This window comes from Emydura macquarii, unplaced genomic scaffold (genome assembly GCF_026122565.2).
Source record: "Emydura macquarii macquarii isolate MOO-44397 ecotype Brisbane River unplaced genomic scaffold, CSIRO-AGI_Emac_v2 contig_799, whole genome shotgun sequence".
Classification (NCBI taxonomy): Eukaryota; Metazoa; Chordata; order Testudines; family Chelidae; genus Emydura; species Emydura macquarii.
This window is the reverse complement of record NW_027130936.1, coordinates 1,409,380-1,431,037: the sequence shown is the minus strand read 5'-3', so window position 1 is coordinate 1,431,037 and position 21,658 is coordinate 1,409,380. Positions and strand designations below refer to the sequence as shown.

General features: G+C 52.3%; 1 protein-coding gene across 1 annotated transcript in view; it reads right to left on the bottom strand.

Moving 5' to 3' along the window:
• The window catches only part of CCDC33 (coiled-coil domain containing 33), a 206,856-nt gene that overhangs the window by 6,286 nt on the left and 178,912 nt on the right, over nt 1-21,658 (bottom strand). Inside the window, exons 14-19 of the mRNA XM_067543215.1 lie at nt 15,086-15,222; nt 13,642-13,675; nt 9,131-9,133; nt 2,893-3,088; nt 2,372-2,460; nt 1,125-1,256 (exon numbers count right to left, since the gene is read on the bottom strand). Coding sequence (XP_067399316.1) covers nt 1,125-1,256; nt 2,372-2,460; nt 2,893-3,088; nt 9,131-9,133; nt 13,642-13,675; nt 15,086-15,222 — 591 coding nt within the window. The remainder of the gene's footprint in view (nt 1-1,124; nt 1,257-2,371; nt 2,461-2,892; nt 3,089-9,130; nt 9,134-13,641; nt 13,676-15,085; nt 15,223-21,658) is intronic.

Genomic DNA, 21,658 nt, shown 5'->3' with positions numbered 1-21,658 from the left:
ATTATTTCCCTCTATTTAGCACTGGTGAAGCCACATTTGGAGTACTGTGTCCAGTTCTGGGCCCCCCACTACAGGAAGGATGTGGACAAATTGGAGAGAGTCCAACGGAGAGCAACAAAAATGATGAGGGGGCTGGAGCACTAGACTTATAAGGAGAGGCTGAGGGAACCAGGCTTGTTTAGTCTGAAGAAGAGAAGAGCGAGGGAGGATGGAGCTAGGCTGTTCTCAGTGGTGGCAGATGACAGAACAAGGAGCAATGGTCTCAAGTTGCAGTGGGGGAGGTCTAGGTTGGATGTTAGGAAAAACGTTTTCCCGAGGAGGGTGGTGAAGCACTGCAATGGGTTACCTAGGGAGGTGGTAGAATCTCCATCCTTAGTGGTTTTTAAGGCCCGTCCTGAAAAATCCCCGGCTGGGATGGTATAGCTGGGGTGGGTCCTGCTTTGAGCAGGGGGTGAGACTAGATCACCTCCCAAGGTCCCTTCCAACCTTAATCTTCTATGGTTCTGTTATAAATCTGCAGTCCTGGGATTTGGGGGATCGCAGGATTCCCAAGTCTGTGCAGACTGTAGGTTTGGAAAAATTGAGCAGCTGCTCTGCAGAGCCAGCATTAATTACTGTCACCACGCCCCACTCCAGGGACCCAGTGCAGACATTTGCATCCCAAAGTCCTGGGCTGGGTGAGCCATAGCACCTCCGGGTCCCATTCCCTGGTGCACGAGGGAGCTAACCACCTCACTGCAGCTGGAGCTCCTCTCTCCACGCCAGGTTCCAGCACAAGAGCCTGAAAAGCCAAGCAGTAAATGTGGGCGGTTGGCTCATTACCATGCAGCTGGTTGTATGATGTATCCAACATCCTCTGTGCATGGCAACCTACACGCAGGCCTGGCCACTGGGAAATGGATGACACAGGGGGATCAGATGGAGGCAGGAAGATCCTGCTCTGCTAGTGAGACCGCGGGGCCCAGCTCCTGTGGGCCTGGGTGACGCAGACAAACACGACACCAGGACAGGTCCCTGACGGGCTGGCAGTATGAGCACAGGGCATGTTGCCCCGGCGTGGAAGAAGAGCAAAGCCCTCAGGGGCAGCCAGCTGGGTGCCTCCCAGGCACCTGTGCTCTGCTCACCCTCTCCTGCTGCCGCACAGTGTCCTCCAGGGCTTTCATCTTGGTGATCTTCTCCTGGTACTTCCTCAGCACTGCCTGCTGCTGCTGCTGGGCTCGCTGCAGCATCACTAGGTCCTTCTCCCGGTCGTTCTTCTGGTGGGAGAGGGGGGGAAACCCATCAGATCCCTCGGCGAGGGTGCCCGAATGCACAGAGGCCAACGGGTGATTCTCTCTGGACCCAAGCAGTCAGCGATCGGGCTGCTGAGCCACGACAGGACAGGACCTGCCAACGCTACTGGAGTTCACTGCCACTCCACGTGATCGCCTAGGCCGCTCCTGCCTTGGCCAGCCGGGGGAGACTGGCAGGTGGTCAGCGGAGAACTCAGCTGCAGCCCCAATCTCCAGGAGCTGAGTGAGACAGTCCCGGCGTCTGGGAATATTTGCGTCTCCAGCTGGCTCCCCAGCTCCAAGCTACCCACTCCCGGTGGGGCTCCCGGCACCAGGCTGCCCTAGCCGTGTCTGCATTCATTTCCCCCTGGAACCAGGAGATGCTGTTCCTAGCGCTCGACTCTTTCTCCTTTGGAGGGCAAGACCCAGAGGATGGGCAGCTGGAGAAAGGCAGAGGCTGTTGGCTGTGCCGTGCAGGCAGCTTTCACCCCTGGCCTGGCCTGGGAGAGTGATGCAGAGCCGCTGACAGGTTCGGGCCCAGGGGAGTGGGAAGTGAGCATCCGCGCTGGCCCTTTAAGAAGCAGCATGGCTGATTCCAAAGGGAAACCTGCCCAGCCCCTCTCTGCTGGAAAGGTGGGGGCTGCAACACGGCACCTTTGCCTTCTGCATCCCGCTGCCAAACTCCTGCCCCTCAGCAGGGTCCTTGTTCCCTTTGCTCACCGTGCCCTCCTGCCCCTCTCCTCTTTCCCCTCCAGCCATCCAGGCCTTACTGCTCAGCAGGACTGCTTGCTGCTCCATGCTGCCATCCCGGTCAGCCTCCCTTCCCGAAGCGTTGCTCAGCTCCACCCAGACCCGTTCCTACAGCGGGCAGCCTCCTCCTTCTCCCACTCTCAGCTTTGCACCCTCAACCCTTCCGCTGGGAGCAAGCTGCCTCCGTCCGAGCTCTCCTGACTAGCGACAGCCCAGATCCTCATGCTCGTGGCCTGGGCATCAGAGCTGTTTGCTTTAGACCGCGAGGCCCCCCGGACAGGAGCTGCATACGCTCACGGGTCCCTCTGTGGAATGATGACCCAGCAGGCCAAAGCCATGGGCGTGGTTACCCGGATCAGCTCGTTCTGCAGCTGTTGCACCCGGTCCTTCATCCTGCTCAGCTCCACTGTCCCAGCTGCCAGTTTGCGCTTGAGGGCCACTGCAAGAGACCACACAGCCTGGTCAGCACCAGTGCCATGGAGCATCTCTGAGGGATGTGAGCAGCTCTTAGGACTCCAGGGAACTGGGGGCACAGCTCTGGGGCACGGCTCTTGACCAAGGCCAAGAGTGCCCGGTCGGATTGTTAGATCCACACATTCAGATACAAATTAAACTGGATGGTGAGGACTGGAGGCATCGGCCAACCACGGAGAGTCCTGAAGGAGAGGGCAGAGCGTGAGGGGCACTGCCACAGCTGGCTGTGGGGCACTGGCCCTGTGCTTGGCTCTAGCCAAGACTATTAACCCTTCACTTTCCCACTCCCTGTAATGCCATAGACAGATGCCCCACTCTACTGCATGGTGGCCTCCTCCCCCCTTGCTCCCCACTGGGCCACGCAGAGACGGGGGTGAGTGGGAGGGGTGTACCTTACCTATCCTGTCCACTATCTCTGCTTTGGTCATGACGTCCACGTCCACGTCGTTCAGCAGCGTGCGGCCCACTTCCTCGTGCATGTTCAAGTTGCGGCGCAGGGTGCTGTTCTCTGCCTCCAGGCTGGCAACGTGCCTGCGCAGAGACAGGATGTCATCGGCCATCTTCTTCATGGTCCGACGGTAATTATCCGTCTCCTGCGGGCCACAGGGGAGCAGCCGTTACGGGCCAGGAACGCTCAGCTGGCAAACCCCAACTTAGAGAGACTTGTTTACCCAGGTCCCTTCTACCCACCCACCCATCCCAAAGACCCAGGGTGCTGGACAAAGGCTCCTGCCACTTGTTGACTGGAGCCAACCAAGCTTCCCAACCAACCTTCCACTCGATCTTTATAGGACACGATCACCATAGTACCTAGGTGTCCAGGCATGCACGATCATGTACTGAACCTGCATAGCACGCGCCATTTATAGCACGCTCCATAGCACGCTGGGTTACTGACCCCATGTTACGATGGGGAAGAAGGGAAGGGAAATGACTCACCAAAGGTCATGAAGTAAGTCAGTAGCAGAGTGGGGACTACAGCTCAAATCTCTTGATTCTTAGTCATCTGCCTTAACAGCTAGACCACACCATCCCCTGCTTCTCTGGGACTCTTGGACATCATAAGCCACTGTCACACTACCACCAGTAGTCAAAGATCAGCCAATTGCCAAACTAGGCTGTCCCATCATACCATCCCCTCCATACATTTATCAAGCTCAGTTTTGAAGCCAGCTAGGTTTTTTGCCCCCACTGCTCCCCTTGGAAGGCTATTCGAGAACTTCACTCCTCTGTTGGTTAGAAACCTGCTTCTAATTTCAAATCTAAACTTCCTGATGGCCAGTTTATATCCATTAGTTCTTGTGTCTACATTGGCGCTGAACTTAAATACTTCCTCTGCCTCCCTGGTATTTATCCCTCTGATGTATTTACAGACAGCAATCATATCTCCCCTCAGCCTTCTTTTGGTTAGGCTAAACAAGCCAAGCTCTTTGAGTCTCCTCTCATAAGACAGGTTTTCCATTCCACGGATCATCCTAGTAGCCCTTCTCTGCACCTGTTCCAGTCTGAATTCATCTTTCTTAAACATGGGGAAATACAACTGCACACAGTATCACCAGTGCCTGGTATAATGGTACTAACATCTTCTTATCTCTACTGGAAATACCTCGTCTGATGCATCCAAGGACTGCATTAGCTTTTTTCACGGCCACATCACATTGGCGGCTCATAGTCATCCTGTGATCAACTAATACGCCCAGGCCCTTCTCCTCCTCTGTCACTTCCAACTGATGCGTTCCCAGTTTATAGCAGAAATTCTTGTTATTAGTCCCTAAATGCATGACCTTGCACTTTCCACTATTAAATTTCATCCTATTTCTATGACTCCAGTTTACAAGGTCATCCAGATCTTCCTGTATGATATCCTGATCCTTCTCTGTACTGGAAATACCTCCCAATTTTGTGTCAACTGCAAACTTTATTAGCACATTCCCACTTTTTGTGCCAAGGTCAGTAATACAAAGGTTAACCGATCCTTGAGAAACTCCACTAGTAACCTCCCTCCAGTTTGACAGTTCACCTTTCAGTATGACCTGTTGTAGTCTCCCCTTCAACCATATCCTTATCCACCTTTCAATTTTCATATTAACCCCATCTTTTCCAATGTATCTAATAATTCCCCATGTGGAACCGTATCAAATGCCTTACTGAAATCTAGGTAAGTTAGATCCACTGCATTCTCTTTGACTAAAAAAATCTGTTAACTTCTCAAAAAAGGAGATCAGGTTGGTCTAGCACAATCTACCTTTTGTAAAGCCATGTTGTATTTTATCCCAATTACCATTAACCTTGATGTCCTTAACTACTTTCTCTTTCAAAATGTTTTCCAAAACCTTGCATACTGCTGAGGTCAAGCTAACAGGCCTGTAGTTACCCAGATCACCTTTTTCCCTTTCTTAAAAATAGCAACTATGTTAGCAATTCTCCAGTCATAGGCACAGCCCCTGAGTTTACAGATTCATTAAAAATCCTTGCTAATGGGCTTTCCATTTCATGTGCTAGTTCCTTTAATATTCTTGGATGGAGATTATCTGTCCTCCCGGATTTAGTCCCACTAAGATGTTTGAGTTTGGCTTATGTAGTTGAAAGTGAGAGCATGAGGCCTGAAACTTAGCAGAACAGGCTAAGGCATAAGGCCTAAGTGGAAAAAGCCAAGTTAACAGGAGTCAGGCTGTGAACTTACGATCTCACAGAAACTGGCACAAAGAAAAACTGATACTGCAAACACAGATATTTCCAGAATATAGTAATATCAAAACATTACTAAAAATATATAGCAGATGCAGAAGGTACCAGGACATCCTAACCCCAAAGACCTAACAAGGGCCACCTGACCCCCTGAAATGACACTTGGATGGATAGAAATGTCTTAGAATTTGATAAGTAGAGCTGTTTTGACCGAATCATCCGATTTACAGTAAAGGGTGGGATCAGACTACGTCAACTACCAATGTCGAAGGGGGCAGAACGAAATTGTCTGTAACCGTGTACAAAAGAAGGTGTCAGAAGGAACGGTGTTGTCCGGCCTAGGGGATAATGGAAAGTCCCGCCGTTAAATTGTGCTGAGTCCATTGTAACGGAGCACTCGTATTTGAAGTGTACCCGTAGATACTCTACGGGTCACTTCTCATTGTGCTTCAATTGCAATAAACCTGGGCGGGTGCCTTTTTTGCTCAGCTAATCCATGGTCATGTTGATTCATTCGATCGTGAGTGCCGTCTAGGTTACCTGCCCAGAGCTGGGACAGCACCTACACGGGGACACACGCATACAGCCTACACTAACAACTGACAACAGCTTCTACCTCGGATGTGGTCATTTCTACTTCCATATCCTTATTCCCATTAGCCACTATCCCCAAACTCAACATTACCCTCATTAAAAACGGAGGCAAAGTTTTTGTTTAGATATCTGGCCATGCCTAGGTTATCTTTAACCTCCCCCCCATTCTCAGTGCTTAGCGGTCCCACTTCTTCTTTCTTTGTTTTCTTCCAATTTATATGGCTACAGAACCTTTTCCTATTGGTTTTAATTCCCTTTGCAAGGTCCAACTCTACTTGGCTTTTGGCCTTTCTCACTTTATCTCTATATGTTCTGACCTCCAAGAGGTAGCATTCCTTGCTGATCCCTCCCATCTTCCACTCCTTGTAGGCTTTCTGCTTTCTCTTCATCACCTGTCTGAGATGCTTGCTCATCCAGCTTGGTCTGCAACTCTTGCCTATGGTTTTTTTACCCCTTCCTTGGGATGCAGGCTTCAGATAGTTCCTGCAACTTTGACTTGAAGTAATTCCAAGCCTCCTCCGCCTTTAGATCCAAGAGTTCTTCTGTCCAGTCCACTTCCCCACCTAATCCCCTTCATTTTTTTAAGTTAGCCCCTTTGAAGTCAAAGTCCCTAGTCACAGATCTACTTTTGTTTATCCTTCCCTTTAGTGTGAACTGAATTAGCTCATGGTCGCTCGAACCAAGGTGGCTCCTATCCACTAGGCCCTGAACTGAGGGCATCTAACCCATTTCACACAGGGCCACCAGACAGCCAACCACAGTTGAGAGAATGACCAAGGGGCAACAGGCTCTGTATCTCATTGGCAGACCCCAGAGCCAAGCAGTCTCCTTCCCATCTGTACTTCATAAGGGCTTCTCATTTCACACCATCCCTCAGAGGGTGGCCACCACCCTCCCCCATCCCTATCCTCCCTTCCCACCCTGGGTGGCCATCACATACCCCTATCCATAGCCTTCCCATCCGTCCATTGGACCCCCAGTGGTCCCTGCATGGTGTATTCAGCAAACAGGACAAGCATCACTGCTCTGTCTGTTAACTCACCAGGACTAACCGAGGAGAAGTTGACATAGGAGCTGCATTCCAAGATTTGCCCACTACCCAGCTTCCCCCCTTTCAGAAGGGCTTCTGGGCTTCCCCCATATGGCCTCTGGCAGACAGTTCTGGGCAGTCCAGGCTTAAGCCCTCCTGCCCCACATTAACCACCAAGTGATGGAACCAGCCCTGGGAACATGCACATTCTTTGGCTCTGATTCTGGAGGCTCTCATCGTGGAAGCAGTAATGTTCTCAGGGCATAATTCCATACCTAAGAGATTAACAGAGAGACCTAAGAGCAGGAATCACCACCCGGCCACACTGGGAGAAGCACACAACATGCTCTGTCCTGGCTTCATTTCCACTTGTCTCCACAGCATCACTAGCCCTGGCTAGATCTACCTGTGCCCACCTTGGGAGAGGGCAGCAAACGGGACCTACCACTTCACCACTCCAGCAATAATGTAAACAGGACCAAATGGCACTTTGTAGATCAGCTGATAGTTCCTATCCAACATCCAGAGTTCTGAACACAGCATCTCATTATACCTGCCGGTTTCTCACTATTACTCTCTCCTACCCAAGCCTGGGCTTCTCTGCAGAGCCAGGAGATGGACCGTCCTATACAATACACCCCCATACATGATTTGCCTCCCCACAAGTAAAAAGATCACATGCCAAAATAGCCATGTTAAGGGACCCTCCGGCTCTCTTGGCAGCCCTCTATTAAGTGAGCCTGTCATAAGAAGGAAGGAAGTATTTACAGAGGGAGAAGATTTCTGATAGCAGAGGGCTCTTTAATTTAGCAGACAAAAGCATGCCGAGATCCAATGGCTGGAAGCTGACGCTGGAAACATTCTGATGAGAAATAAGGTGCGTTGAGAGTCATTAGCCACGGGAACAACTTGCTGATGGACGTGGGGATTCTCCATCACGTGAAGCCCCTAACTCAAGGCTGTGCTTCTCTCGCTAAGAGATGTGCTCCGGCTCAAACACGGGGGATTGGCTCAGCTACTTGGGAATTTTTCAGTTAGCCTTTTTTGGTCAGAAAATGGGAATTCGTCAAAACCAACCTTTGTGCAGAAACATATCAGTTTGGATTCAACTTTCATCAGAAAAGTGCCTCAGGTCTAGAACGGCATTTCTGGTCAAAATGAGGGAGCGAGTCAACCCAGACCAGTCAATAGCGAGGGCACTCATCTGGCATGTGTGTAGACCGGGCCGAGGCCCTGCTCTAACTCCTCATTCAGAGCAGGATTTGAGCCCAGCTCTTACATCCCAGGGCTGCTTCTTTCACACACATCTCCATTTTGTTCCAATGCAGAGTAAAAAAAGAGTCAAACCTTGTTTTCCAGCCAGTCCTGGATGTAGGCCTCTCTGAGGGAGCTACCCATGTGATGCAGGAAGTCAGAGGAGATGATCACAATGGTCCCTTCCAGCCTTAAAACTTATTAATAATACTTCTAAAGCGGGGGGGGCGTGTGAACATTACTAGCACCATTTTAGGAGCAGAGAAACTGAGGCACCAAGAGGTTAACCACGGCTTGCCCAAGTCAATGGCAGACCTAGGGACAGCCTCTAGAAATCCTGACTCCCAATCTGCTGCTCTACCCAGTAGATCACATTGCCTCCCAGTTTGCCTGCCCTGTGTTATAGGAATGAATTCCCTATGCACCAATCCAATTAACACCCAGTGAAGATCCTGAGAGAGGAATAAACCTGGGGAAAGGGAGCAGTGAATCGGTAGGGCAAAGTGATGCATGGAAACAGACTGGATGTATTAACCCTCAGTGCACTCTTTCCTGAGGGACTGGAGCTGAACAGATCTCTCTCCGACTCCCCAGAATAACGCCAGTTCAGCCATTGGAGTTTCATATGGGCGAGACCAGACTTTGGCCGGTTGCGTTTCTCTAAGAAGAGCTCTCCATCTCCCCCCCCTGCAAGGCCTCCAGCCTGCTGTGCATGGAGGCATTCGGTAGAAGACACGCGGGGAGGGTGATAACGTTGCCATGGTTTACAGTCAGAGCCCAGGGGGCAAGGGCACTCCAGGGCCCTAACTCAGGAACGGACGAAACAAAAACACCACCAGCCGCATGAGCCAAGAGCAGCACGTGTGTGCCGGCCAAGGTCAGAGATGGGGAGAGCAGGGGCCCAGGGAGCATCAGCCAAATTCCGCTTCCGCAGCACACAGAGCTGCAGCCTGCAGCGAGGCAGAGAGGTTGATTGCAGCCTGGGGTTCCAGGGTGAACAGTGCTAACCCAGACACAGAGCTCAGCTGGGGGCTCTCCAAGCTCCCTGCCACGGGCGGGCAGACCATACCTGCTATGCTGCAACGCTTTGTAGACATGGTCTGAGTCTTGGTCACCTCTCTGCTGATGAAGGTGCCAGCTACATCCAGGCAGGTCACACCAGCCATGCTGGGTCCATCGGGCCCAGGGACAATGTACCTGATCTGCTGATGAACAATGCAGCTGCGTAGCAAGTCTCTCATCCATCCTCTAGGGAGCCGACATTGCTCCCCGCCATACACAAAACATGAGCCCAGACTTGAAGGAGCATTGACCAACTGCCTTTCTGGCTGTGGAGTGCTTTGAATTTGTGACCTAATCAGCAGACGCCTCAGTCCTGGCTAAGTCTGCTGCTGCAGCACACGTCAGGCAGCAGCATGCTGCCCCTGAGACATTGACATTTCATCTCAGCTCAGGGCAGGTTTCAGGCACAGCCCTGGGCTCTTCTGTCACTCTTCAGGCAGGCATCAGACACACGAGTTGGGGAAGAAAACGCAGCAGGACTAACAAGGAAATAAAGCAAATCCAGATACTTTTAAACATCCCCTTGGGACTTGTCACTGGAAACCTGTGGCTGTCTGGAGCTCTCATGATGGTTGAGGGGTGGCTGCTTGACCATGAGACACCAGGAAGTGGCTTCCCATTGTCGCTTGGAATCAGTTACAGTGAGTGAACAAGAAAGTCTGAGCCATGGCTTTTACATGCCATTGTCATGCACTCTTCTGGTCCACAGGACACGAGCTTCATAACAATCAACCCTGGCGGATCGGTTACATACTGGCAGTGCTAAAGGGCATGCAGCAAAATCCTTCTCTCCTACCGGGAGGGGTAAGAAATGAGGGGTTTCATTCTGCTCTGACCCAGTGCAAACCGGAGGTATCTCCATTAGGATCAGGCACCAGAGGTGCCCATCTCCATAGAGAGAGACAGAGCACACGTGGCTTGAAAAGCAGCCTCCTGAATCTCAGTCTTCTCTCCCATCCCCTGGGACAGTGACACAAACACTGCTGGAGCAGGAAGTAATAGCAGGGGTTCGTAGATTCCAAGGCCAGAAGGGACCACTGTGATCATCTAGTCTGCCCTCCGGTGGAAGACAGGCCAGAGAATTGCCCCAAAACAATTCCTTCTGCACTAGAGAATGTCTTTAAAAAACCCGTCCAATCAGGATTTACACCGTGCCAGTGATGGAGACTCCACCACCACCCTTGTCAATTTGTTCTGGTGATTAATTACCCTCCCTGTTAAAAACGTACACCTTATTTCCCATCTGAATTTGTCTCATTTCAACTTCCAGCCAGGAAGCTATCAGTTCTTCTGATCAGCTTGGATCACCTGGGACGGGCTGCTCATCTGAGCACCACCTGTTTTAACACAGCCAAGTGCAAGGTCGCACTTCTAGAAACAAAGACCGTAGGTCACATTGGTAAGATGGGGGACTGTATCCTGGAGAGTGGTGACTCTGAAAAGCAATTCGGGGGCATGGCATTAGGGGGCCGAACATGAGCTCTCGGCGCAATGCTGTAGCTAAGAGGGCAAACATGATCCTTGGCTGCACAAGCAGGAAATATCAAGTAGCAGTGGGGAGGTGGAACTACCTCCGTGTATTGCAACGGTGAGCCCATTATTCGATTTTATGTCCACTTCTAGTGTCCACACTTCAAAAAGGCTGTTGAAGCGCTGAAAAGAGTTCAGAAGAGAACTACAAGAAAGATTCGAGGTCTGGAAAACCTGCCGTAGAATGAGAGCCTCAAAAAGCTCAATCTATTTAGTTTATCCAAAAGAAGGTTGACAGGTGACTCGAGCAGCGTCTACATACTTGTACCTCCATGGGGAACAGATTTCTGATAGTCGACAGCTTTTAACTTAGCAGAAAAAGGCATAATGAGATCCAATGGTTGGAAGCTAAAGCAAGACAAATTCAGATTAGAGCTAAGGTGCGGATTTTAACAATGGGGGTAATTAACTAGGTGGTGGATTTGCCATCGCTTGCAGTCTTTAAAGCAAGCCTGGGTTTCTTGCTAAAAAGAAAGAGAGGCTTTGATATTATCTTTTGAGCTATAGCTCAAACTGGAGTTATGTGTCTGATTCAGAAATTACTGAGTGAGACGCTGTGGCCTGTGTCATGCAGGAAGTCAGATTTGATTATCATAATGACTTTCAATCTATGAATCGATAACCTTGGCAGGCCATCGTGTTTGCTCCAGTTAAATAGCTTGCGGCACTGATGGAATTAGGTGAGGAGACGTTGTGCCCAGACATACAAGGAGCAGGTAGCTTAAGCAGCTGTCTTTACAGGAGGAAGTGGTCATGTCTGATTTGTAAGGGGGTCAGCCCCTCCAACAGCTGCCCCAGCTGTATTGCTAGGAGCCTTGGGCAGAGATGGCCATGACAGAGCTGTCTGTGCGCCAGTACTGGTGCTCTCAGCCTTGGTGCTGGCCTTCCAGAGAGCCGCGTGCGGCTCGGAGCCTTGAGGAGGCCTGTTTGCTTGTTTGTTTTTAAACAGGGGAGACTATCAGCTGGAAACTGCAAGCGGCCCATTTCTGCACTCCAGCGGGGCGCCAGCCCTGCAGCGTGCACCACGCACTGTGGCCAGTCAGCACCAGGTCAGACAGATCAGCCACTCTGCGCCCCATGTACCAAAGGGGCCCCAAGATGGCAACCCCCACCCTGCCACAGATGCTGTTCTTCCAGGGCATCCCTTGTGAGAAAGCCAGATAGATTTTAGGATAAAAGCTATGGGGTCCTTATAAACACGATTCCCACACCCTACAGAACTGAACAGACTGAGAGCCTTCCTCCAGGGTTTACAAATCATCTCCCGCAGGCAGCGCCGAGTCCCCCATTGGGCCTGATGGGCGGGTTACACAACCAGCAAGTTGCTGTTTTCTATGACCTTCCTGCAGGGGCAGGCAGTTCTTCATGCCATGCCATTCTGAACCCAAGAGAGGTGGCCCAAGAGCAGCTCTGATGAGACCCTCCTTGGCTGCGGAGCTGGGTCAGGCCAGCCTGTGGCAGCTGAAGGTCGGGGTCGGCCTGTCATTTGCCTTGGTCCTATGTGAGCTGCCTGTGCTGGGCTGCCATGGAAAGAGCCCAGCCATCAGCGCCGTGCTGTGGCTGCCAGCCTGCCTGCCTGAGTCCTGCCGTCCTGGCAGGTGGCCATGTGCCCTGTGCTGTCTGGGATGACAGGTCAGTGGCTCTCTGTGATACCTTCCCCCGAAAGAGCTCTGTGCTCACACTGAGCCGTACACAAAGTGGGCTTGCTCTGCTCTCTCCCCGCATTTGTGCTGACAGGCAATGTGGGTCACTGGATCAAGCATGAGACTGGAAGCTACGACCCCGGCACTTTAACCCAAATCTTTGAGCTGACTCTGGCTAGGCTGCTCTATGAAACGCAGACTGGGCTTGCTGACGCATTTCACCCAGGATGGTGCCATGGAAATCCCAGCCTGGGAATGGCCTGTATCGAACTACCCCCCTTGCCGATGTAGCGTTGCTTATTGCAAGGAAATCCAGCAACACCTTCTGGTTCCCCTTTTCACCCTCTGACTATTCCCTTGGCAAGTTTGTAGCTCACTTTCATGCCCCAATTTTGCTCCCAGAATGTTGTTTTGTGGGAAATTTTGATTTTTTTGTTTTTGTACCACTTTCAATGGAATTTTTTTCTATTGAAATTGTGGAATTCCCTGTGAACCAAAATCAAATCCCTGCTCAAATCAAATCCCTCCACGATCGTCTGTACGATTGTCCTGCACTTCCTATCCTTTCCTGCAGAGAGCAGCATTTCATTGCAAATGCCAAGTGTCCAGGGGTAGGGCTGTCTCACTAGCTGCTCTGGCATGGCCTGCGCTCTGTACCTTGTGCTGGCCGGGGGGGGGGGCGCGCGCGCGCGCACTGTGTGTGTCACACACAGCCTTAGCTGCTTTCAAGTTCTGATCCAAATCGTGTTAAAGTCAATGGAAAGACCCCCCCTGAGTCAAGCCTTAATGGAAAAATCCAGGTCCTCATTGCATCCACACCGATGCTGGCAAGCTGTTTATCTGTACGTTATGAATGGACGGCTCTTGTTCACACAGCCGTGCTGGGTTGTTACGACAAGCCATGCAGTTCATGTAGCCCTTCCTCCCGCAGCCAGGCTTCCGCGCCAGAGCCAGACTGGTGCACAACAGCGACACGAACCCTGGGGCCTTGGTTTGCAGCTCACTCCAGAACAACATGAAATAGGCAACAGCCACTGATTAACAACCGGCTTCCCCCAGCCCATGCTGCCTGCCTCCCACGTCCCTGGCACTGCCCATGCCCAGCAGTCTCCACAGAGCGGGAGGCCTCACATTGCCCACAAGCCCCAGGTTGTCCTGTCTCACTCATTTCCCACATCATCTGTTGGCTCATCCCACCCAACCTATCTGGTCAATGGTGGCCATACCTTGCTACGCTGCAGTGCCCATTTACCCCCGTGTCCAGCCTGCTTTGCCCATTGCCATCCCTGGTTCCTTACCGTCAGGTCTCCTGGAGCAGTGAAAACAAGGGGTCCCGTTTACTCACCTGATCCAGATAGAACCTGGTGACATCCTGGGTTCTGCAGAACAGAAAGCACAGGGTCAGGGGTGAAAGCCAGACCCCCTAAAGCTCATCAGAGCAAGAAATAACTAGGGAAGCCCCTTCCCTTGGGAGCGGGCAGGCTTCAATCCACTTTGGGTTCCATTGAACCAACCAACCCTCCTACTGCTTGGGAGCCCGGGCAGATCTTGGCGCACAGGCAGACATGCCCCTGCTATGAAGCTCTGCTTATCTGGCAGGCTGCCAGCACCCCACTGCACTAACCGAAGGTCTGATCCAGTGCCTGTTAGAGTCAATGCGGGCTTTCCTGCTGACCTCAATGGACTTCGGATCAGGTCCCACTGTGGAAATTACAAGGCCTGGATGCCTGTGGAGCCAGCTCTACATTCTTGCCAAAGGTAGATGGAAAAAAGCAAATCTCAGCCACCACTGCTATCTGAGCACCCAGGGGCAGCCCCAAGTCGATAACCAGTATCAGGAGAAACAGGTGAACTCCCTCATCAGGGTATTGGAAACAGCCTTTGCCATTTTTTCTGATGGCTTGTCCCAGCCTCCAGGCATCAGCTCTGTGCTGTCAGGGTGGGGTCTCGACCCACTCACTCTTGCCCACGGTGCTGGGGAAACCTGTGCCAACTGTGCTGGGTGAGATGGAGACCCAGGGCTGGATGGAACGTCCTGAGGAGAGGGGGGCTGGAAGCTGGCAGGGCAGGCAGGTGGGATGAGGGTGCAGGTGGGAGGGGGAGATTGGGCCCTTTGCCTTGCAGACAATGTTGGGTCCTTAAATCCCACCTGTCTTTTCTCTCCCCATCTCCTCTAGCGCTTTCCCCTGCCCTGAACTAAGCTGACCAGCTCACCTTCCACTGAACTAGCCCCGCTGCCGGATGGCCTGCTGCGTCTGACTGCAATGCACTATGGACAGATCTCTGGCTGTGACATTATCCCCAATGCACTACGCCATCCCGTGGACTGGTCAGAAGCTGGCCAGGCTGGCCACAGGGGGACCCAGCTCAGAAGCGGGCAGACTATGCCCACTGAGATGGAGGAGGAGGGGGACTGGCAGGCTGGGTTTGTGGGAAGGTTGCCACTGGCTCTCCGGTCAATCTCTTACCAGCAGGGGCAAAATAGTCAGAGACAGAAAATAATGGGGGCTTAGGAGGAAAATTTCCCCATGGGCAGGTTATTCCCACAGCAGGGCTCTGACACCTTCCTCTGAAGCCACTAGAGACAGGATACGGGGCTCACTGGACCTTGGGGTGGATCCACTCTGCCAATCCCTATCTTCCTAAAATGCCTCTAGCAATGGACACTGGACCCCAACAGGAGGCAGGAGGAAGTACCTGGTGCAGGAGGAACCAGGCGAGGTGCCATGGGGCACATCTACCAGAGAAGAAGAGATTTCCAGCCCAAGCTGGGACGCTGCTCCCCATACCTACTGAGCATGTCTGCGTCATCCATGTCACTGTCTGCTGGGGCAGCTGCCTTCTCATATAGGAGCATCTGCTTATCTGGCAGGATCTCAGCTACAGCATCAACAGGCGGGAGGGAGACGGCATTCTCTTGGTGAAGCTGCAAGGAGGAGTTTACAAGTCACCATGGATGGAGCAAAGCTTAAGAGAATTGGGGCTGGTGCCATGCAGAACACCTTGGTGGAGAGCATTGGGGCCAGATCTTCTGCTGGTGTAAGCTGACAGAGTTCTGCTGCCTTCTGTGGAGTGGTGCTGCTTTCCAGACCCGGTCCCTAGCGCAGAGGCCAGCCTGACACTGTATCAGAAGCTCTCCTATATCCTTCCTCTCCTTCTCTACTTAGGGCGCTTGTCTGAAGAGATGCTCTGTGTTTCCTAAGAGATTGTCTGCTCCGGCTGTTTACTTGGCCCCATTTGGTCTTTCCTCTGCTTTATCTTTCAGAGGAGATGAAGAGCAGAGCCCAGGACCACTTGGGGTCACTGAAGATCACACTAGACACTTCTGGTGTCGGCCGGAGGTGTTAACTCTGGTGCTAGGGCAAAATTCCAGAGGGATCGTTTACATTCAGCCTCCCTAAGCCCCCTAGATGCTTTGGCCTGACCACTGGTTCTCAGGCAGCCTTGACATTTCAATGCAAATTTAGGGTGAAAGTATCTGCCAAGACAGATGGCCTTGTGGTTAAAGCAGTGGAGTGGGACTCAAGAAAGCTGGGTCCTGTTCCCAGCTCTCCCTGTGTGATCATGGGCATGTCATGTCAGGTCTCTGTGCTTCAGGTCCCCGTCTGCAAAACAAGGCTCAGACCTCCCCGCCGGCACTGTGAGGGACTCGGCTACTCCGGGGATGGGGCTACCCAAGAACTGAGATAAGCCTAGAGGGTGTGTTGGTGAACACAGTCTTCTGCATCTGTTCACTCCATGAAAATGAAACCGTGCACAGTTTGCAACGCATACTGAATGCAAATTAGTGATTACATCTGATTTGTAGGTGCCTAATTATCAGGGGCAAATCTAGTCCAGCAAACACCACACGTCACTGAATTAATCGAACAGCGGTGTCACTGCAAACAAAGCTCTCCCCTGGCAATTTATAAAGCATTGATTTTCTTACCTCAGGTGACAGCCAGCAAATGCAACCCCAGATATTGGAAACTCAGTTCTCCCACGTTCTCCAGAACCAAAAGCAGGGCCACGCTTCCCAACTGCTAGTCAGTAACTTGAAAATATCCTCGCTTTGCTGGAACTTCAGCTATCCACAGTGATTTGCTCCCTGCCTTGACCCTCTGGTGCCCGTGGCTGTAGAAGCGTTTTGGCTATATCTGACGCTGCATGGCATCATGTTGCAACCCCTCCAGTGGACAGATATCTTGACATGGGAGCTTCCAAAATGCAACACTCACAAAAGCCACGCTCAGAGTTGCAGCATGGGCAGCATTCTGCCAGGGGCTGCAGAGTTCTGCAGGGGCTATGGAGGCCCGGACACTAGTCAGCCTGAGAGCTAGAGAGCAGAGAGAACCACGGGCCGTCAGCGGCCAGCAACCTCAGCAAAGAATCCTTTCTTTTCATTACAGCTGAGCCCTGCCTCTTTGCAGTTGTGAGGGCCCTGCAATGGCTGGAGCGAACCCCCCCCTTTGCTAGCAGGGACGCTAAGGACTGAATGGGAATGGGCTCTCCTGCTCCGAAGTGGTGTCTCCAGATGATGGCCCGGGGCAGGCAGGGTCAGCGTGCACTGCCTGGCTGTGTCGGTTCTGTTGCTAATGAGAAGAGCTCGGTCCCAGAGCTCTGTGGCCCCCTTCACCAGCACGGACAGAGAGAGATGGCTCATGTTCCCCCACCCGTTTGCAGCCCTGGATACTCACGGTTGAGGAGAACGGCCTGTAGTACCAAGCCATCCACCACCTGGACCTGGTCCCTATCCTACTAGCTCATCCCGGGCCGTGTGGTGGGCTCCCCCAGGCTGCTGCTGCTGCTCCTGGAGAGGCTCTGGGCTCCAGAAATAACTGGCGTCACCCTTCCCTGGAGGACCAGCCATCCGTGATAACCACTTCGTTGCCAGGTCACTTCAAACAGCAACACCCACAGAGCTATGCAAACTCCAGAGTGACAAGGCAGATCGGCCACACACCCCAGGCAGGCTGCAACTGCCCAGGAAAAGGCAGCAGGACGCCAAACTTACAGAGGAGCTGGTAGCCTGCAGCATGAGGGGAGCCAGGTGTCCTTGAGGAACTTTCGGCTAGCAAGAGGGGTTCGGCGGGGGCAGGCACCGCCTGCTCCCTTTGTGCCAGTACCGGCAGCTCACATTCTGTGCTGCTGTTGCTACAACAAGGCGGCTCCTCTTAGCAACCGCAAGGGAAAGGCTCCCTGAATAAACTGCAGGCTCCATGCACTCAGGTTTTCTCACAGCTACCGCAGATGTGTGGGAGGAAAGAGAAGGTGAGCCGCTTTGATGGAGAGCCAAGGGCTAAGGTCAGGTATGCACATCCAGATGTTGATACCTGCCTCATCGGCAGAAGTGCTGGGCACCAGGCTCCTGTTGACTGCAGAACCTGACAATCTAGTTCTGTATCTCAGGCTGGATGTTAGCCTAGATGAAAAACCTCGAGCAAGACAAGCGCATTGTTCTGTGTCTCTGGCAGAGAAGTTTGTTAATGGGCTCATGTAAATGGGCAAGCCTGCCTACAGGGTGGGCCAAAGGGGCAATTGCCCAGGGGCTGGGCGATTTTAAAAGGGCCCAGGCCATGGGCAGTGGGGGATGCTCCCCCTCCCGTCTCTTCTGCCTTTAGCCCCACCCACACTCCATCCCTGCTCCCCGCTGCGTCCCTCTCCCCACCCCCATGTTCAGTCCCCTCCCTTCTCTCTTCCACACCCCCCCCTTTCCTCCTTGGGTCTCCCCGCCACTGTGTCCCTCTTTTCCACTCACCCCTCTGCTGCTGTCACTAGGGGGGCAGGGGCCATTGACTGTTCTCCCCTGGGGCCAAGAATTGCTGTCGGCGGGCCTGTAAATGGGCATCACTCCATTGAAGCCAGTGATAGAAGAAGTTTCTGCAGCGATGCAGATTTACACCTGCTGGGGATGTAGATTTCTTTATCTTTATTACCCCTTAGATCATTACAAATCTCATTGACTTTTCACCACTGAGTCAATTAATTTAGCCTTTGCATTTCGCTCAGGCTGGGCCAATGAAAACAAAGTGGTCAGTTTCACTCATGTAGCAAGTCAGCTTCTACTCAATTCCACATGTACAGCAACTCCTGGACTGGCAACACTGCAGGGGCAATTTAACATTTAAGTGTTAGATCTGTATTTGGACCCATTTCAACGGTTGTTTTGGTCTGTAAAAGCTAGTTTACAAAGCCTAATTCCGGGCCAAATTTGACCCTACCGTGACTCTTTAAAAAGAGAAATTTCTGTACGCACACAGTGTTCATCATTCACACCTGTGCAAAGCAGGTATAAAATGCTATGAGCTCATTTCCACTCACGCTGCACAGATGTAAATGATCACACAAGGCATAAAGCAATGGAGAATTGGGCCCTAAATATAAAAACCTCACACTCACCCCATGAAGTTTGATTTAGAAAAGGAAGTGTTAGAGGCAGGGAAAAGAGATCCCACACAGACAAAAGTAAGACACCCCAGCCTGGCTTCTGTTACTGGCCTGGTAGGAAGGTTATGAAATATCTGCTTTATTCCACCCTATTTTTCATTTCCATGCAGTGCTGTATTCTGGCAAGGCCCAGAAGTATCAAAAGTCCACAAGAACACATGCTCTAGTTCTGATCCAACACCTAATTAGACCATAGAACATAAGAGCGGCCAGACTGGGTCAGACCAATGGTCCATCTAGTCCAGTTTCCTGTCTTTCGACAGTGGCCAATGCCAGGTGCTTCAGAGGGAATGAACAGAACAGGTCATCATCAAGTGAGCCATCCCGTCAGCCATTCCCAGCTTCTGACAAACAGCAATCCCTGCCCTCTGGCTAATAGCCATTCAGGATGGTTGCAGTCCTTGTCAGTCAGCCCAGGTTGACTCTGTCTCAGAGCTCACTGAAGTTCAAAGCTCCAAAACCCATTTCAGACCAGGTTAATAATAAACCAACTAGCATCTTCTGGGTTCTTGCCAAATTGCCTGTGTGGGGATGCCAGGGTGAGTGATGCAATGCTGCTTCTCTGCACACACAGGCATCATTTTGCAGGATCACAGGGGCCTTCTGGTGACCTTTGGTGGTAGTGCAGTCTGACACACCAGAGCTGGTGTCTCTAGAACTCAAATGCTGCCTAGTTCTAGGAAGGAGAACACTAGCTAGAGGCCCAGACCCAGGGACTTGCAGGGGAGTAATTCCAGCAGTGATAGCTGGGAACCTGGAATCACAAGCTTCTCTCCAAAATCAGTCATGCAAGGTCCCACTGCAGGGAGGAGGAGTCTGTAACAGCACTGATGTCCATCTGTATCCAGCCATGCCATCCAGCTCAGATCAGTGCCTGAGGAAGGCTTTTCCATCGCTGATCCTGCTCATCCATCTATCCACACATACACATAAGAACATCAGAACGGCCAGCCTGGGTCAGACCAATGGTCCATCCAGCCCAGTGTCCTGTCCTCAGACAGCGGCTCACGCCATGTTCTTCAGAGGGAATGAACGGAACAGGCAATCATCGAGTGAGCCATCCTGTCATCCTCTCCCAGCTGCTGGCAAACAGAGGCTAGGGACATCCAGACCATGGTTTTGCACCACTGCCCATCCTGGCTAATAGCTATTGATGGACCTTTCCTACATGAACTTACCTAGTTCTTTTTTGAACCCCGTTATAGTTTTGGCCTTCACAACATGCCCTGGCAAGGAGTTCCACAGATTGACTGTGCGTCAACCATCAGCCATTCTCAGCCCAAAGCAGGACTGGGAGCTCATCAGCTCTTCTGCCGTCCAGCATTGCTGAAGGGCTGGACCATACTTGACCTGTTTGGGTTGGAATGGGAATGAGGCAGGTCCCTAATGTGTCTCTCTACTGCCTGTCTTCCACCTTAAGTTTATCATCCTGAGGAATCCCCCAAGGGTTCCTTGTCAAATTATTGCCACTCATTATAAAACAGACACTGCTTTAGGGATCAGGCCACCCCACTGAAGACCTCAAACACCTTCGTGTCCTTGTCCTGGGACCCTTTTCTGAGAGCTGGTAAATACATAACTTGGGCTACATGTTCAGTCCAGGATACTACAAGGATCCCCATTAATGTGGTGTTCATTTATGGAAATGCACAGAGATGTCCATAGTAGACTCTGCTCCTTGCTTCTGCCTGGGTCAATGGCTTTTGCTCCCTGTGCTCTGGGCTGTAATTGCTGTGTGAGGCTTTACAAAGAAAGGAGTCTTGCAGCACACTAGGAATAACGACAGGCTTTGACTCGGGCCTTCCTCTGTGTGCTTGTTCTGCAGTTGAACATCTCAGTGGAGAAAGCCTCACGGAGGATTTCACCTTGGGCGTGTCAACTGCATCGTTCCAAAGGAGCACGGCTGTCCCGGTGAGACTGCCATGGAGGCCTCCAGTCACTCAGGCCCATCGCCTTGAATGGGCATTGGAAGCAAATGTTGATAGACTGGAGGGCAAGGAGCCCTGGTGTGACAAGTGCTGTGCTTTCCTCCCTCCTCAGGAAACGGGCTCTGCCTGCTGCACAAACCAGAGATTCAGCTACAGCACGTGAGTTACCACAGTCCAGCCTGGAGGGGACCCAGGCACAGTCACCATGGCTAGATCCTTATTGGAGAGCAAGGGGCATCGCTCCCTGACAAGCGGAAGCAGCTCCCGTTGCTCCCTGGTGGGCAGGATTAGTGATGATGGGCCCGAGACCCCACGCTCAGGGTAGGAGGGACAGCAGTTTGATGGCAGGAGAGGACAGCATTTTGGCAGCCATCCCACCCGGCCCTGCAGCCCGTTGAGTTGTCCTCATTCCTCCTGCACCTAAACTTTTCTAGACAACGTGCACACCTCACACGGGCGACATCTGTGTTAATCGCTCACATACGAAGAGGACCACAGAATCCACGGACAGATAGAAGGAGCTGATTCCTTCTGCCAAACAGGAGATATCGAGCTGTGTGTCGCCATGGCATTGCTGGCAAAGCTCACCTCCTCTCCGAAAGGAAGGGAAGAGAGAACAGACAACACAGAGCAGAAACAAATGCCTGGGCTGGCGGCTGAGTGCGACTGCAACACACCCGCTGGAGCTCTCCCGCAGATCACTGCCTAGAGGAACATTTCCTACCACTGCCCAGGCCAGCCACCCACACCTGTGCGTAGGTGACAGGACTAGCAGGGGGCCCAGCTGTGGGAGGGAGCAGGGCTACCACACCAAGCCCTGCAGCAGCACTGCGAAGCTGGGGCTGTAACTCCACAGGCAGAGGCAGCCTGGGCACAGGCGTGCACTCTTCCTACATGTGCCCAGGGCTAACGCCTGGTCATCGACTCCCTCTGCTCCCTGCCGGGGTGGCCACTGGGAGCCCGACTGATCTCTCTGGACAGCCCTCGAAGTGTTCACACGCAGAG